Here is a 16,068-nt window from a genome sequence, read left to right as displayed (position 1 = left end):
ATTCTGTAGATTATTGATAAAAAAAAACGTCAATGAACCTGCAATAAGCTCACAGGAAAGTCTTTAACATTTGTCTAAATGCGTTTGAAAGTAGCTGCCAGAGAGTGGGCGTGTTAGCGACCATAGAACGGCGAGAAGACTAGTAATCACGAAATCACGGCTTTTGATTGGTTAATCAGCTATGCTTGAATGATCACGACCACGGCGGCTTGCTGATTATGTGCTTATACTAGTTCAAGAAGTACGCTAACGACAATGATGATTCTGTAAGCGCATTGTACGTTGCTGATTAAATAATAAAATGAGACGCTTGGTACTTGAATTTTTAGTGTTAAAACTAGATAACGATAGGTTCAGAACAGGGATATATAGAACTCTATATATCCCTGGTTCAGAACAACAATACCCTCTTGCAGGCATGACAGAGGTGAAACAGCGAATGCTTGTGAACTTATAGATCCCAGAAATACCCATCTGATATGATTGAGAGTACGCCAAGTGGTCCTGCTTTTCTGGGTAGAGTGCAGCTAAGGTATATTAGTTATCGCCAAACTATTGCAGCACACCATGTGAGATGGAGTCTGGACACAATCCTGTATGCTCAGAAGATATGCGGGCTGACCAGGTAGCTTACAGTCAGTCAGTCAGTCAGGTTTATTAATATTTTCATCGTTTCAAAACATCACAAGACTGCGATACATTGGGACTCTGAAGAAATTTAATTACCGCACAGCTTCAATACATTATTTTTTATGTCCATGTCTGGTTTGATTCAAGCATTAGTCGTGATGCAGCCGATAATGATCTAAGATTCATTATGTACAATGGACATGCTAAACAATGCAAGCGACCATTCTTTTTGCAGCATAGTCAATGCTTGCCTTTATACTTTTTCCGGGGCATCATTGAGGACTTTTGACAGCACTCGCACGGGTATGATTCATTATGCTGCAATAATGTGACAAGTGCCAAGCATAAATGGCTGATTCATCCAGCCCGTACAGCTTTTAAGAGTTCAATTCTATAGGCTACTACGACAAGAGAAGATCAGACACACAGTGTCAATGTCAAGCTTTATATTTGTATTCAATCATGGTACATCCCCTATGAAACCAGAAGTTTGTCCGCCACTTATATAAGCGCCTTTGCAATATTTCTTCTCGTGTTTTTGTGCTTTCCCTCGATGAAAACAAGCCATACAGGCTACAACGGTTGCCTTCACATTAAGCCATCAAGTCGTGTATTTAAAGTTTTTGTGAAGCAGCTGTTTTTTGTTCATCATGTATTTCGTCACTCAACATGTTCTGAATTAATCTTAAATCATTATCTGCGGACCAACCTAAAGTGCGCTTACAGAATCACCGCCGTTAGCCGACTCCTTGACCAGCTGATCACCAATCCGTCACCGTCGTGATCATTGAAGCATAGCAGATTAGCCAATCAAGCGCCCAGATTTCGTGATTACTAGTCTGCTTGCCGTTCTATGTTCGCTAACACGCCCACTCTACGGCAGCTATTTTCAAACGCATTTAGACAAATGTTAACGACATTCCTGTGAGCCTATTGCAGGTTCATTGACGTTTTTCATCTATAATCTATAAAATGAGACATGGATACTAGGGTGTCCAAAATTTGGAAAATCTTAAACATACCCAGTGATTGTGTCTCATTCCATAGATTATTGATAAAAAAAAATAACAATGAGCCCAAAAGAAGCTCACGGGAAAACCGTTAAGATTTCGGTCAAAGCGTTTGAAAGTAGCTGCCAGAGAATGGGCGTGCCACCGACCATAGAACCAGACTTGGACAACTAGAAAATTTTCAGCTTTTCTGAATTAGATTAGAATTAGAATTAGAGCTCCATAGTTATTTTGAAATTAGATTAGAATTAGAATTAGAGCTGCACAGTTTTTCCAAATTAGATTAGAATTAGAATTAGAGCTACACAGCTTTTTCCAAATTAGATTAGAATTAGAATTAGAGCTATCAAGCTTTTTCCAGATTAGATTAGAATTAGAATTAGAGCTATACTTATTGGTTCGCAAAAACTTGGAAATTGAATGAAATTGTATATGGGAAATGAATACAGCAAAATGCAGTTCACATCAAATCACAGTGCAAAAGGCCGTAAGGCGATAAGCGCCACATATTTTTGTTTAATAAACAACAACAACAACAGTGCATTCCCATAACATGAGAATAGTTAACTTCTGTACACCAAGCTTGGCTCGATTTTTACTATACTTTAATAAAATATTACTTCTTTTATGGTAACCGTGGGCATCGCCCATGTTAGTCAGAATGGCGATGTACTAACGTAAAGTTTTAGAAACTAGAATGTTGTTCGCAGACTACAAGCTACTCTATAGCATCCTATATTCGTCATAATATCTACTATGACTGCACGGTGTAAGTAAGGCGATGGCGGCTTGGCACTGGATATCCCTGCGCAAGCGGGATATTCTTTTTAACTCACTGCAATAGTGCAATATGCCTCGGACAAAGAGGCATTTTCAGAAAAACAATAATTAGATTAGAACTAGAATTAGAGAATACGGACATTTCATAAATTAGATTAGAATAAGAATTAGAGCATAAGAACATTTCACAAATTAGATTAGAATTAGAATTAGAGCATTGAAGCATTTCACAAATTAGATTAGAATTAGATCACTGGCATTTCGCTCTAATTTAGTGAAATTAGACAACTAGAATTATCTAGTTGTCCAAGTCTGCATAGAACGGCGAGAAGACTAATAATCAAATAACCACGGCTCCTGATTGGCTAATTGGCTATGCTTCAATGATCACCACAGCAACAGCTTTCTGATTATGTGCTCAAGGACTCTGCTACCGATGGGGATTCTGAAATCGCGTTGTTGGTAGGTTGGCAGATGATGATTTAAGATTAATTCAGGACATGTTAAGGTACGAAATACATGATGAACAATCAACAGCTGCTTCACAAAAACTTCTACAGCATGACTGCTTTATCGTGAAGGAAACGGCTGTAGCCTACATGCCGTGTTTTCATCGAGGGAAAGCAAAGACGCTTATGCAAGTAGTGAACGAATTCCCCGTTTCAGAAGGGATCCATCATCAGTGAATACAAATATAAAGCTTGACCATGACACTATACTTTCTGTGAGCTTACTGGACTCAAGTTGTAGTACATAGTTGATGTTTTGAATGCTCTAGAGATTGACTGGATCAGCCGGTTGTGCTTGGCAGTTATACTTAACAGCAAATTGAATTCACATGTAAGTGTTGTCAAAGTCCTTAATGACGCTGCAGAAAAGAGGTGTAAAGTAAGCACAATGCTGGATATCATGTCCAAACTATGCTGAATACTATGCAGCATTGTCTGTGATCATCTTTACACCTATTTTCTGCGGGATCAATAGGGACTTTGACATACCACATTGGGCATAGCCTGTGCGAGTGTGTGTTATCATTAGGGACTTTAGCAACACTTACAAGTGAATTCAATTTACTGTAAGCATCTCATGAGTGCCAAGAATAACCCGCTGATTCAGCCGATTCCAATGTCATTCAAAACGTCACCTATATATTACAGCTTGAGCCTAATAAGATCACACAAATTACGGTATCGTGTCATTGTTAAGCTTTATATTTGTATTCACTGATGATGGATCCTTTCCAAACCGGGAATTCGTTTACCGCTTGCATAAGCGCCTTTGCTTTCCCTCGATGAAAACACGGCATGAAGGCTACAGCCGTTTCCTTCCAATAAAGCAGTCATGCTGTGGAAGTTTTTGTGAAGCAGCTGTTGATTGTCCATCATGTCTTTCGTACCTTAACATGTCCTGAATTAATCTTAAATCATCATCTGCCAACCTACCGAGAACGCTATTTCAGAATCCCCACCGTTAGCAGACTCCTTGAGCACATAATCAGAAAGCTGTTGCTGTGGTGATCATTGAAGCATAGTCAATTAGCCAATAAAGAGCCGTGGTTATTTGATTATTAGTCTTCTCGCCGTTCTATGGTCGGTGGTACGCCCATTCTTGGGCAGCTACTTTCAAACGCTTTGACCGAAATCTTAACGGCTTTCCCGTGAGCTTCTTTCAGGCTCATTGTTATTTTTTATCAATAATCTATGGAATGAGACACAATCACGAGGTATTTTTAAGATTGTCCAAATTTTGGACAACCTTAATGGATACGCATATATTTTGAGATTTTCCAAATTATGGACAACCCTAGTGCTCAGACTGCTCACTGTTCGCAACACGTTGGACGATTGAATACACGCCCATCACGCTCGATTGATCTCCCCAATACACATGATGTAATACAACAGGTTGATAGTTTGACGGATGAATGGAGGCCCCCATAACGAGGGGAAACACTGTCCGATGTCACACTTCACCACGCGATAAGATATTTGTCTAAATTCACACTTTCATTTCCACGCAGACGGCAAGTACTTCCGTTGACCGTCAATTGCACATCATGAGTACGCACGCATATTCACAATCGGATTAAAGTGAGTAATGAAGTTGTAATAAACATGCAGCTCATCACTTACCGATTCATAACATATCGAACGCATTTAACCAACTTAAATTCCAAATTACGACCGAAAAAACATCCCATCCCCTGAAAATATATATCTTGGGCTGTCAATATCTCCGAAATAGACAAACAATGTGGCATTTATATTGAACTTTCTCAGCATGACGTTCCCCTTCATTGTTATCTTACGATATCAAGGTTCACCTACCATGACACCTGCTGATAATAATTGTAAATAACAGACTCACACTGTTGCATAAGTAGATACGAAGCTGGGTGTCGATGTGTATTGCAGAATCGCACATTGCGCTCTATCTTGAAACTGTGATGTATATTGTGCGCGCAAATCCAAAAAACAGTTTGAAATTATGTGCGCGCAAGCTCAACTCTATTGCTATATATATTTCACTGTTAGTAAAATGATTGCAGTCACACTCATGTTTTTCGGGGGAATAGAGACAAACCGACATCTAATCGAAGTAATGGCGTCTTAGATTGAAACCACTGCATCGGGCGAAGTCTCAACTACGCAACGCAACTGTTATGTTCGTGCATTTACGTTCGGTGTCGTACAACTCTTTCTTTCTATAGGATTAGTAATTTCAGCCAATCATTATTTCCTCGTGTGTCATGCTTGTATTTATACCCTGTGTTCTGTTGTCTCGTGGTCTTTCATTTAACTGAACTCTGGATCGTGTCGCCTGTCTTTAAAGTCATACTGCTGTACAATATACTGATTTCTTATTGCAACCTCGTCGCATTGAGTTATTGTTCAAACAAGATCAAGAACATAACAATTGGTGTCAAAAGTCGGATTCAAAGTTTCTTCTGCGACTGAGATACATCATGGAAGCAAGTATTTTGAAAATTCTTGAGAAGCAGCAAGAGATTATGGCGCAACAACAAGCGAAGCAGCAAGAGATTGTGGCGCAACAACAAGCAAAGCACGACGAAGCAATGGCAAAAGTCATGACCGAAATTGCGCAATTAACGCAGAGGTTGAATCCCGGTGCAGCATCAACATCTGAAGCTACCGCTTCCAAGTTTGATTCATTTGTAAAATCAATGGAGAAATGGGACCAATATCTTCAACGATTCAACCATCACCTAGCAATTTACGGCATTTCCAATATGGAAAAGAAAAGAGCGTAAAAACTCTCATGGGTCGGACCTGAAACGTACTCGCTCCTACGTAATTTGTTTGGTGCTGCTGATGTCAGTGCACAATCCTTCGACGCGTTGACTGAGAAGTTGTCTACACACTTCAAGGACTCAATTCATGTGCAAGCAGCCAGGTACGAATTTTACAATTGCAAAATGCAGCCGGGACAATCATACGCCGATTGGATCGCTACTCTACGCGGAATCTCCAAGGATTGCAACTTCACATGCTCAAGAGAAGGCTGTGATCAGAGCTACGTTGATGAGCTAATGCGCGATCTCATCATTAAACAAACGCCGCACGCGGATGTGAGACGGCATTGTCTAACACAAACCAATCCATCCCTCGACGACGTTCTCAAAGTAGCTGCAACATACGTGAGAACGCTGGAAACTGATAGGGTTATCCAGGGCGAGAGTACCGGTAAAGATACTTCCATCGTGAACAAAATGACGGGAAGTTATCAGAAGGGGAGAAAACCTTCCAAATCCATCCAAGGCAACTTCCCGGAAAGACTGAAATCCTGCAGCCGCTGTTTCATCGATCACCAGAGAAAAGACTGTCAGGGTGGGTTTCAAAAAGTCGCCTTAGGCCCATCATCGGGCTTAAGGCGCAACCCTCAGTCTCAAGTCGGTTTCAAAACTCAGACTTGAGGGGATTTCCCCTCCAGCGTGCGCTTAGTTAAGACAGATATCCAAGCCAGCTAGGGGATAGGCTGAAGTCACCAGTGCTGGTAACTGTTGTGCTGGTTGTTGAAGGCTACTGGCCGTTTTTCTGATGTATAGCTTGGCAAATCAGATTAGATCATTGTATATTGCTGTCAGGCAGTTTGGAACAATGTTTTTATCACAAACGTGACAAGTTGATATCATACCGTTATATAGTGGGATTTACAGGGGAATGCTGCAGAGGTGTTCGTATACTGAACGGATTTCAGATCAAATGGATAGCCAGAGCCCTGAGGCACACAGGACACATCAGCACTTCTTCCATAACCGCACCATATAGTATCAAGCAATGTTCCCCATGACCACTATAACCCGCGGTCGCTGGCCCCAATCGATTCAGTTACGAATATGATATGACTGTGGTTACGAGAGAGGGGATGTGATATTTCAGGCAAGGCGTAAAGATGTGCCCTACCGTTGGACTATTTCTATTGTGAATAATAATATATATATTGATATCGTTGGGTTATATTTTTCATCTGAACAAGTCACACACAATGGACAATTCAATAAGACACAATGCTATGAACAGATAGGAGGATGTCGAACGACACGCATCAGTAGCGATCCTTTACTCTAACATCGGCCTAGAGTACCCAATGTCACAGTTCTTTTCCATGTTGATCTTTTTGAAGCCGCGACCTTTTTGTTGCCGTAAGAACGGATAAACCTCCGACGGGAATCGAACCGGGTCCGTCCGATTGGTGGACGCTTATCGTTACCACTACGCTATCTCCCCTGCCTATGTGGGTAAACAATAGTCAGCGATGCGAATCCGTTAAGGTAATGCTGCTGATGAGTGGTCATGGGGAACATCGGTTAATATGGCAGATGTATCGAAGAAGCACCCAGATTAGGTTGTGACTAGGGCTGGGCAAAATCGAGTACCTGAGTGATTCGATTCTGAATCACGTAATATGCTTCGAGTCGAGTCGAGTAATCGAGTATCACTCATTATGACGTCATAACAGAATGTAATACGTCAAAGTTCAAATATGTACCGTTTATGCCACCACAAAGAATATAATGCCTGTTATCCTTCTCATAAATGATACTTTGGTATTTTTCGACCATACCGATTTCATTCCACTTGGTGACAATGTTGTGGGATAATCATTACTTCGGAAATGTGCTACGTCTAGTAACCTTCGTAGCTTTGTACGACATGTTTCGTATGCTACGATACCGCCAATCAAGGTTTCAAGGCTTCAACAGTGGATGATAGTATCAAAACTATAATTCTAGATGATAAATTAACTTTCAGTGGCGATAAGCGTATAATTTCAGTACACGAAAATATCGACTTTTGCTACTCGACTCGAATCATTAAAATTAATACTCGATTCAGATTCGAGTACTCGAATCATTGTGCCCAGCCCTAGTTGTGACGTCTTGTCTGCATCTTGCTGTCACCTTGTCATTGCAGTTTTCAGACTCTTCATAATTTCTTGGTTACCTCTTAAGCATGTCGGTGTTTTGACAGTTTGCCTTTGCTGGGGTCATAGCCAAAAAGTGAACGCATGACGCGTCATTAGAAAAATGAAAATATGTATCGTACGTATTTGGTACAGTATGGCCTAATCAACGTTGCACGCAATTTTGCCAGATTGCATGGTTTTCATCTCAATTTCCATTCTCGTCCCACCCATATGAGCGTTGTCGTAAATATGTTCAACCGCTGTTACTTTCAGCAATAGTGCTGACTATATGGAACTTTGATCAATATGTATATTTTTGACTTTATTAAATATTGCTGATTAGGTATTGTTTTTACCAGCATTGTGCTCATACTCAATTTGGTCAAGTTGACTCTTTGGCTATTGCCCCTCAAAATTTTTTATCCTGAACAAGCAATGGCTGGCACTGCACGCGCTCCGAATTTCAGCACAGCTGAAAAAATGGATTTATAGACTTGATTGGAAAATACCCCGTTTTGATTACCAGCAAAACTAGTGGACAGAGCGATATAGATTTTAGAAAGAATAAAGAAGTGGCCTGGCGCAAACTTGTCAGTGAATTCAATTCATCAGGAATTGCACAAGTGGAGAGAAATGAGGACAAGTTGAAAAAACTCTGGAAAAATTTGAAGAGCGATTGTAAAAAGCACGAGGCGCAACGAGTACGGGAGCAAAGAAAAACTGGTGGTGGAATACCTGACCTTCAACCAACTGCATCAGACATGATCTATGCCAAGATCAAAAGTAGGTGCTACAGTAATCCATCATTCCTTGTGTAGACTACATAATAATTCAGGATTGTTTTTCACAGGTTTGATACCAAGTCAAATAAGTAGCATCCCCAGTCAATTTGATGATGATTCAATATCCGTACAAGTGCAACAAGAGTCATATGCAGGCTGCGAAACACAAATGGAGGCGCTATCTATCTTTCAGCAACACAGAAAATGTAGCAGGCATAGAACTGCCCTGCTCTGAAATAGGTCTATATATATCTGTATATACACTTGAATGGTGATAACATGATCTAATACGATCTAATACGATTTATCTTTAGGTTCTTCTGAAACTTCTATGGCCGAACTTTTTTCCGTTCCGACACCGAACCGTAAGTATACAATACAATTTCTATTCACTGCTTGAGAATTAACTGGATATTTTCTGATAGATCCTAGTACACCTGATCTGTCAACGTCTGGGGTTGCAGTTGGAACTTCAACTTCTACTTCTACTTGCTCCGTTATGAACAATCCACTACAAAATCAAGGTAAATTCGCATTCATTTCTGATTTAACAATTGTCTATTTCAGGGATGGCCGGACATTTGTGCGGCCGTCGACACGTAATTCAATTAGTATGCGCTTGCGGCCGTCAACATGCAAATTGAATTTCGGAATTGAGAGATTTTAATTATTCTTGAAATTTTCAATTCGGCTTCATTTTTCAACTACAATATAGTAATTGAATTATGCAATCTGATCCCCAGAATAGTAGCCTACAGATGCGAGCAGCAGGGGAAAATAATTCAGAATAGATTAGAATAATGCAGAAATAGATTAGTACGCAGTTCACCGGAAATGGTCACGGACAGATAAACATGTGTATTTGACGTCCATTTTGTTCATTACGTCTAGGCCCTGGAATACGGCCATAGACTACACGAGAAATTGAAATGCGGCCATGAATAGCACAAAGGTTTGCCACCCCTGGTCTATTTGCAATTTTCACAGCAAGTTAACATTGTAATTATGTTTCATATGGGGTATTGATATCATTTTCTGATGCTATGCAATCGAATAAACCAGGGGTTGGCACCAATTTCGTTTTGCAGACTGATTTGAAAATGCAGATCTCTTTCGTCCAAATTGTTGGTAAAGTCGTTCTATCAGAAGTAACTTTCATGTTATGTTACCATGGTCATTGGTAGGGCTGGGCAAAATCGAGTACCTGAGTGATTCGATTCTGAATCACGTAATATGCTTCGAGTCGAGTCGAGTAATCGAGTATCACTCATTATGACGTCACAACAAAATGTAATATGTCAAAGTTCCAATATGTACCTTTTGTGCCACCACAAAGAATATAATGCCTGTTATCTAGCAATTTAAAGATACTTCTGGTATTTCTTCGACCCTACCGATTCCATTGCACTTAGTTACAATGTTGTAGGAGGGTCATGACTTCAGAAATGCTTTTCCAGTAACGGTCGTAGTTTTGTATTATTTGTTTTTTTTATGCTGCGATACGCCCAATCAAGGTTTCAAGGCTCCCGCAGTGGAAAATACCATCCAAACAATATCTCTCGATGATAAAATAACTTTCAGTTGCGAGGAGCGTATAATTTCATTACTCGAAAAAATCGTCTTTTGCTACTCGACTCGAATCATTAAAATAATTACTCGATTCAGATTCGAGTACTCGAATCATTGTGCCCAGCCCTAGTCATTGGTCATTGATCAGGGTATAACGTGGATTCAAAAATGAAGGCTATTCAGTCCGTGTACCAGGAATATTCAGAACTCTGGATATCCATGTTTCAGACGTACGAAACTGTGTTAACATCCCCATGCTTATGCAACCAGTTACAATTAAGTTTCGATTCACTTGATTTTTTCCAAATAAGCATCAGGGATCTTGACCACTATAATTATGAAAACCTGCTTTACTTGCCTAAGCATGATAAAATAACTTTTCGCAGACCAGCAACGGACTTAAAAAGTGCTGGTCTACGGACAAGAGGGTGAGTAGTGTAGGTACCTGGATTTCGTGCAGGCCAATCAAATTACGCCACGTCATCCTAATTGCCACGCCCATTTTCATACCCTAAGGGTACATTCATCTGCTACGTCATCTGTGCCACATCATCAAGCGCCACGCCTATAGTGCCACATCATCCATCCATTGCTATATCATCGCTGCATTGATTGCCGCATCTTGATACTTTTCTCAGATATTGTATTATGTGTATTTAGGACTAATATCATCCATCCATATTTTTTAAACTTGATTTTATGTGTACAAGTTACGGTTTCTGCAGTTTCCACATTTTACGACTTATGATTGCCGCGTCAAAACTTACGTTGGCACTTTACTCAGTCTCCTTGAAATAGCATTGTTTAGTGTACGAGTTCATTTTATTTCGAAAAAAGAGCATATCAATGATATCGTTGATCGTTATTGCGTCGATTCACTAGCTGAAATCCTCCAGATCGGTTGATGTTTCGAGGTACACCGCTTTGCTGCCGTCCGACACTGCGATCCGAGTTCTTGCGTTCGATCTGACCGTTTTGTTTGATGTAGCGATCACTGGCTTGTAGTATATACGATACGAGCGGAAGGTCGGGATTATGAACAACTACGCTAGGCGAATAGATGACGAATTCATCAGCTCGCAGTATAACCGCTACCTGTATAATGTTTGCATGTCGAGTATAAGGGTATTTAACTCGGCACTAAAATGCCAACGGAATAGCCGCAGGGAGCCGGTTCTCGTTGCTATAATTAAACGAACACCTTTGCCGCAGGTACGCGATCACCGACGTTATAATGATAGGGACAAATTAGCCGCATGAAAGCGAGTCTAATGAATATAACGACAGACAACAAGTTAGTTGAAAAGTAAAACTAATCGTGACCGATGCAAGACGGCGTGAAACAGCGCTTTCGCTCGATTCTTGTACTGACCAAAATTCATACGATTCAGTCCTTTTCATGTCACTAGAATAAGGGTGACAGTGAAACGCCGCCAGCGTCTTATAACGTAATAATGTAAGCTGCGTCGGGTGCTGCTATAATGTTAGGAGCGAATATAGTAGAAAGTCCACGTCTGGACACCTGTATGCAGATGCGCATACTACCGTAGTAAAACGCATAACAGAATGCACGCAAAATTCGATATTGCTTTGTGATGATTTTGATGTTGTTCCATACCGATTGGGAAGATAGGACTCCTAATTTCCTAACTAACTACATAATCCCTAGTAACATAGTCGGACGCATAATGGAATTTACACAAAATCGGTATTGCTCTGCGATAATTTTGATCACTATGTTTTGATAATAACTTGCTTCCGAGAAATAAATAACATTCATTATACGTTAGATGATACTTTTCCTTGATATTCTATTATATGTATTTAGGGCTTATGCGACATCACTATGTTGGCGACAGGCCTGATTTGAACACACTAATTTTGCGAATTAAACTTATCGCTCAACACGGACCCACATAAATGCTCCACAATTCTTGACATATAATATACTGAGCATATAATAAGATGACAAAACCTATACTTGAATACTCCGAAATGTACAAGTACTTTACCTTTTCACGACGTTTTTGTAAGATGAATACTAATTTTATTGAAAAATAAAAATTATGTTCTCAAGTAGGTTTTTGTCTACACGCACCAACAACTCAAGTAGTTATGACACAGGAATGATTCATTAAGTATATCGCAAGCAGACCAAACCTATAATTGAGTGCCCCAAAATGTACAAGTACTTCGCTATGTACTCCCTCCACGAAAAGAGTGACTAGGTTTTAGACTACTTTATCGATTTTCAATGTTGCGCAAATACCACAAACTTTGCTAATTATGTTCTCAAGTAGGTTTTTGTCTACACGCACCAACAAATCAAGTAGTTATGACACAGGAATGATTCATTAAGTATATCGCAAGCAGACCAAACCTATAATTGAGTGCCCCAAAATGTACAAGTACTTCGCTATGTACTCCCTCCACGAAAAGAGTGACTAGGTTTTAGACTACTTTATCGATTTTCAATGTTGCGCAAATACCACAAACTTTGCTTGCTTTCAGAGCTGGCAACTAAATGCAAGACAGACTTTAAGCGCTCCGGGATAAAATGTAATTTTTTTCGCTCTTTTTTTATTTCTTCAATAAAATTAGTATTCATTTTACAAAAAAAAAAATTCGTAGTGCTCAAGTATAAGTTTTCAAACCATCACCTTAACAAAATTTTCAGAATAGCAACTTTTGAGATATCAACTCTGAATCGACAAACCAATGAACAATATTCAAACAAGTTACACCCCCGTGTTTCCATGAAAATAACAAGACATTACACATTCAGTATACTTCACGATTGTTCATAGATACCAAGTATTCGCGTAAACGAGGTGTGTGACATTACATACATCATGGATAACATCATGGCCGGCACTACAAGCATCATGGATTACAAAGTCATGTTCTGATTGAAAGTATCTGACAACTGTGAACTAATTCTTCAAGTTTGTTCATTGTGGCGTAACGACCATTTTTACGAATCCATAACTGTATCATTTGATATCGTTGCTCGGTTAAGTTATAGCAATCCATGTATTGACATTCGGCAATTTCATTGTCAGATAGCTCAAGTTTTTCGCGTGCAAACCTATACCAGTTCATCAGGTCAATTCGATCCATTATGACGTATATATCATTAGCAGTAATCTTTGACATATTCAATCTACAGCGTACAGCGAATAATCATGTAATAAATATTATACGTTGTATATTGCCTTGCACTTGCTTCAACTGCAATGTTTACGTAATCATATCTCAGCGTTACTGGAACTAAGCAAAGTCGCTCTCGTAATATCTAAAGTAATCGCATGTGACGTAATCATGAACATGCTGCAATACGCAATTGAAAGTAATCAACCTACGCAATGTCGTAATAAATATCTCAGCGTTACTGGACTGGAACTATGTCATCTCTCACACAACCAAAACCTCTCTCGTATTGGAACCACACCCACATCAGTCAAATACGCGAACCATGCACAACCATATACCCAGACTTTCGTTGAATATTCACGACACCAACAAATCTGTACATCTCCTTTCCCTCAACATCAATTATAGAATCCTCATCCCAATGCGCAGTACGAATGGTGGGTTCATCGGGTGTAAAATCCAAATCAAATGACACCAAGGTCTGCTTTCTCGTTTTCAATATTTCCACCACCGCGTCTTGTCTGTGTCTTAGCACTACCGTGTGAGGATGGCGAAATCTATGGGTGCTAACACGGATGGACATGATATTCTTCGATATGATCAACTGAAACCACGGATGTGGTGGGTTAGAGTCTTGTCGTGATGGTCCGTTTCGAAATGCAAGCGGATGAACTAGACCAAAAGTTTCGAAGATGTGTTTTATAATTGCTCTAGGTGTGAAATAGACATCGCACTCTTGTGGGGAAACAACACGAATTCAGTCTTCACACCGCAGAAACACAGCCGCTTGGTTAACATCACAAAACCGCAATTGAACTCAAGATTGCCATACACGGAATCGCTGTTAACGATGTCTGACTGCGGCGTTTCGACGAGTAACGAATTCTCGTATTTGGTATTGATTGTGACACATAGTCAAAACAGCGACAGTTTTCACAACCCGATACATACATTGAACCAACTGATGTAAGGTGAAACACTACGTTCGCAGCAAAAAAGTTTGCAGGGTATGACCACCACCAACATATAGAGTAGTGAGTGAGTAATTATCCTACATACCCCGATTTTACTATATTCCGAGATCCGGATCACGATTCAAGTCTACCTGAGAATCCGAACCACCCTGTGAAGTTGATATATCAAGTTGTGAACCGTGAGAGGGTTGTAATCTCGGTGAAATAGTGTGCGACACATTTTTCCACAAGTCGAATGCATGTCGCTTCATACTAAGACCATGTCACGGTCAAATATGTGTGTTTTTCTGTCTCCAAGTCAGCTACCCCCACATTGAATGTACAGAGTCGGTGCATGTATGAGACTTCAGAACATGAATTTGTAATCCATGATGCTTGTAGTGCCGACCATGATGTTATCCATGATGTATGTAATGTCACACACCTCGTTTACGCGAATACTTGGTATCTATGAACAATCGTGAAGTATACTGGATGTGTAATGTCTTGTTATTTTCATGGAAACATGGGGGTGTAACATGTTTGAATATTGTTCATTGGTTTGTCGATTCAGAGTTGATATCCGGATCCGGGTCCTAGTTTAAGTTTTAGAAAATATGATACCGACATCCCGACATCTTTCGAAAACAAAACCGTGATCAATGCTTAAGAGACCATTTTTACTATTTTTCATCGCCATAAGTCATTCTGGACCGCGAAAACGCATTGTACGATATAGATGAAGCTTATGCAAATCCTAGGATACTCATTTTCAAAGTAGCTTAGATCTCGAAATAAGCTCTGACTCGCTATTCTCCTCAAAGCATGGAAATATCACGAGTATCACCTTCGGTCACTGAAGAAAAGTATGAAATTATATCCGAAGCATATTCCTTGACCAGGAATTTTATCATGTACGAACTCGACGGCTCATGCGTTAAGGTAAATACGAAAGCAGAGAGAACCTTACGTCGAGTTGGGGATGAAATGTTCGAGCGACATCGAACTGTCCTAAACGCAGTCTCCAAACGTCTCCGCTATGGTGATGTCGAAGTCAATGAAAAATATAAAGAATATTTACCCGATGAGCGAATGTTCCTGATGATAGCTGATGAAATTTACAAAGATACCAAAGAAAATTGGGGTAGGATTGTCTCCCTTTTTGTGGTCGGTAGCATTCTTGCTCGCAAGAACGAGGATGAACATCACGGGGACCATATAGAAGCTATCATACAGACAGTCGGAAATTACATTGCTAGCAGAAGACTAAAGTGGATTATGAAAAATGGAGGATGGGTAGGTGATTTACATGCTTTGCTTAGGAATTATAAATTATCTTTTAGCATGGATATATAGTGTATCTGCTCTCCAGAGCCCATATCATCTCTCGATGATGAAACTCAGCTTTACCCTCCAATTCGGTTCCCGACACGATAACTTTCCTCCGTACGATCATTAGGGCTTCTATTTTTGTTGCAGGATGGCTTTGTAGGATTCTTTGATAATACCGCTCTCGACTACAATAAAGTTTGGAAGGGACTCGTGTTTGTCGGAATCGGACTGACATCTATAGCAATGGCATTATCAAGATAATGGATGTTCGTATGTTTTGTCTCATGTAATATTTTAAGAATAAAATTCTTCATCGTTTAATCGCATCCATTTTACTGTAGGATGTATACAGCTTCTTCTGAGAATACTCGAAGGATTGCGCCATATGGAAACCTTCTTTATACTTTTAATTTTTTCAAATTTCTACAGAAA

General features: G+C 39.9%; 1 protein-coding gene and 1 long non-coding RNA gene across 2 annotated transcripts in view; both read left to right on the top strand.

Annotated features, from left to right (window-relative positions):
- LOC145434884 (uncharacterized) overlaps nucleotides 1-16,068 on the top strand; it is a 553,571-nt gene that overhangs the window by 297,654 nt on the left and 239,849 nt on the right. The window lies entirely within an intron of this gene.
- Nucleotides 13,877-15,957, top strand: LOC145435752 (induced myeloid leukemia cell differentiation protein Mcl-1 homolog). Its single transcript, XM_080313038.1, has 2 exons — nucleotides 13,877-15,600; nucleotides 15,784-15,957. Exons 1-2 carry the CDS (start codon nucleotides 15,130-15,132, stop codon nucleotides 15,895-15,897), a joined length of 585 nt encoding a protein of 194 aa, XP_080169164.1. The 5' UTR covers nucleotides 13,877-15,129; the 3' UTR covers nucleotides 15,898-15,957.

This window comes from Botryllus schlosseri, chromosome 3 (assembly GCF_051294905.1).
Source record: "Botryllus schlosseri isolate E-star chromosome 3, Bs_hap1, whole genome shotgun sequence".
NCBI classification, from domain to species: Eukaryota; Metazoa; Chordata; class Ascidiacea; order Stolidobranchia; family Styelidae; genus Botryllus; species Botryllus schlosseri.
This window is presented reverse-complemented; position numbering and strand designations above follow the sequence as displayed.

What these genes read in the sequence shown, in the direction of transcription:
- LOC145435752 (XM_080313038.1), top strand. Translation starts at nt 15,130, where the DNA reads ATGGAAATATCACGAGTATCACCTTCGGTCACTGAAGAAAAGTATGAA. An exon ending in TTATGAAAAATGGAGGATGG is followed by an intron (nt 15,601 to 15,783) that starts GTAGGTGATTTA and finishes TTTTTGTTGCAG; the next exon opens with GATGGCTTTGTAGGATTCTT.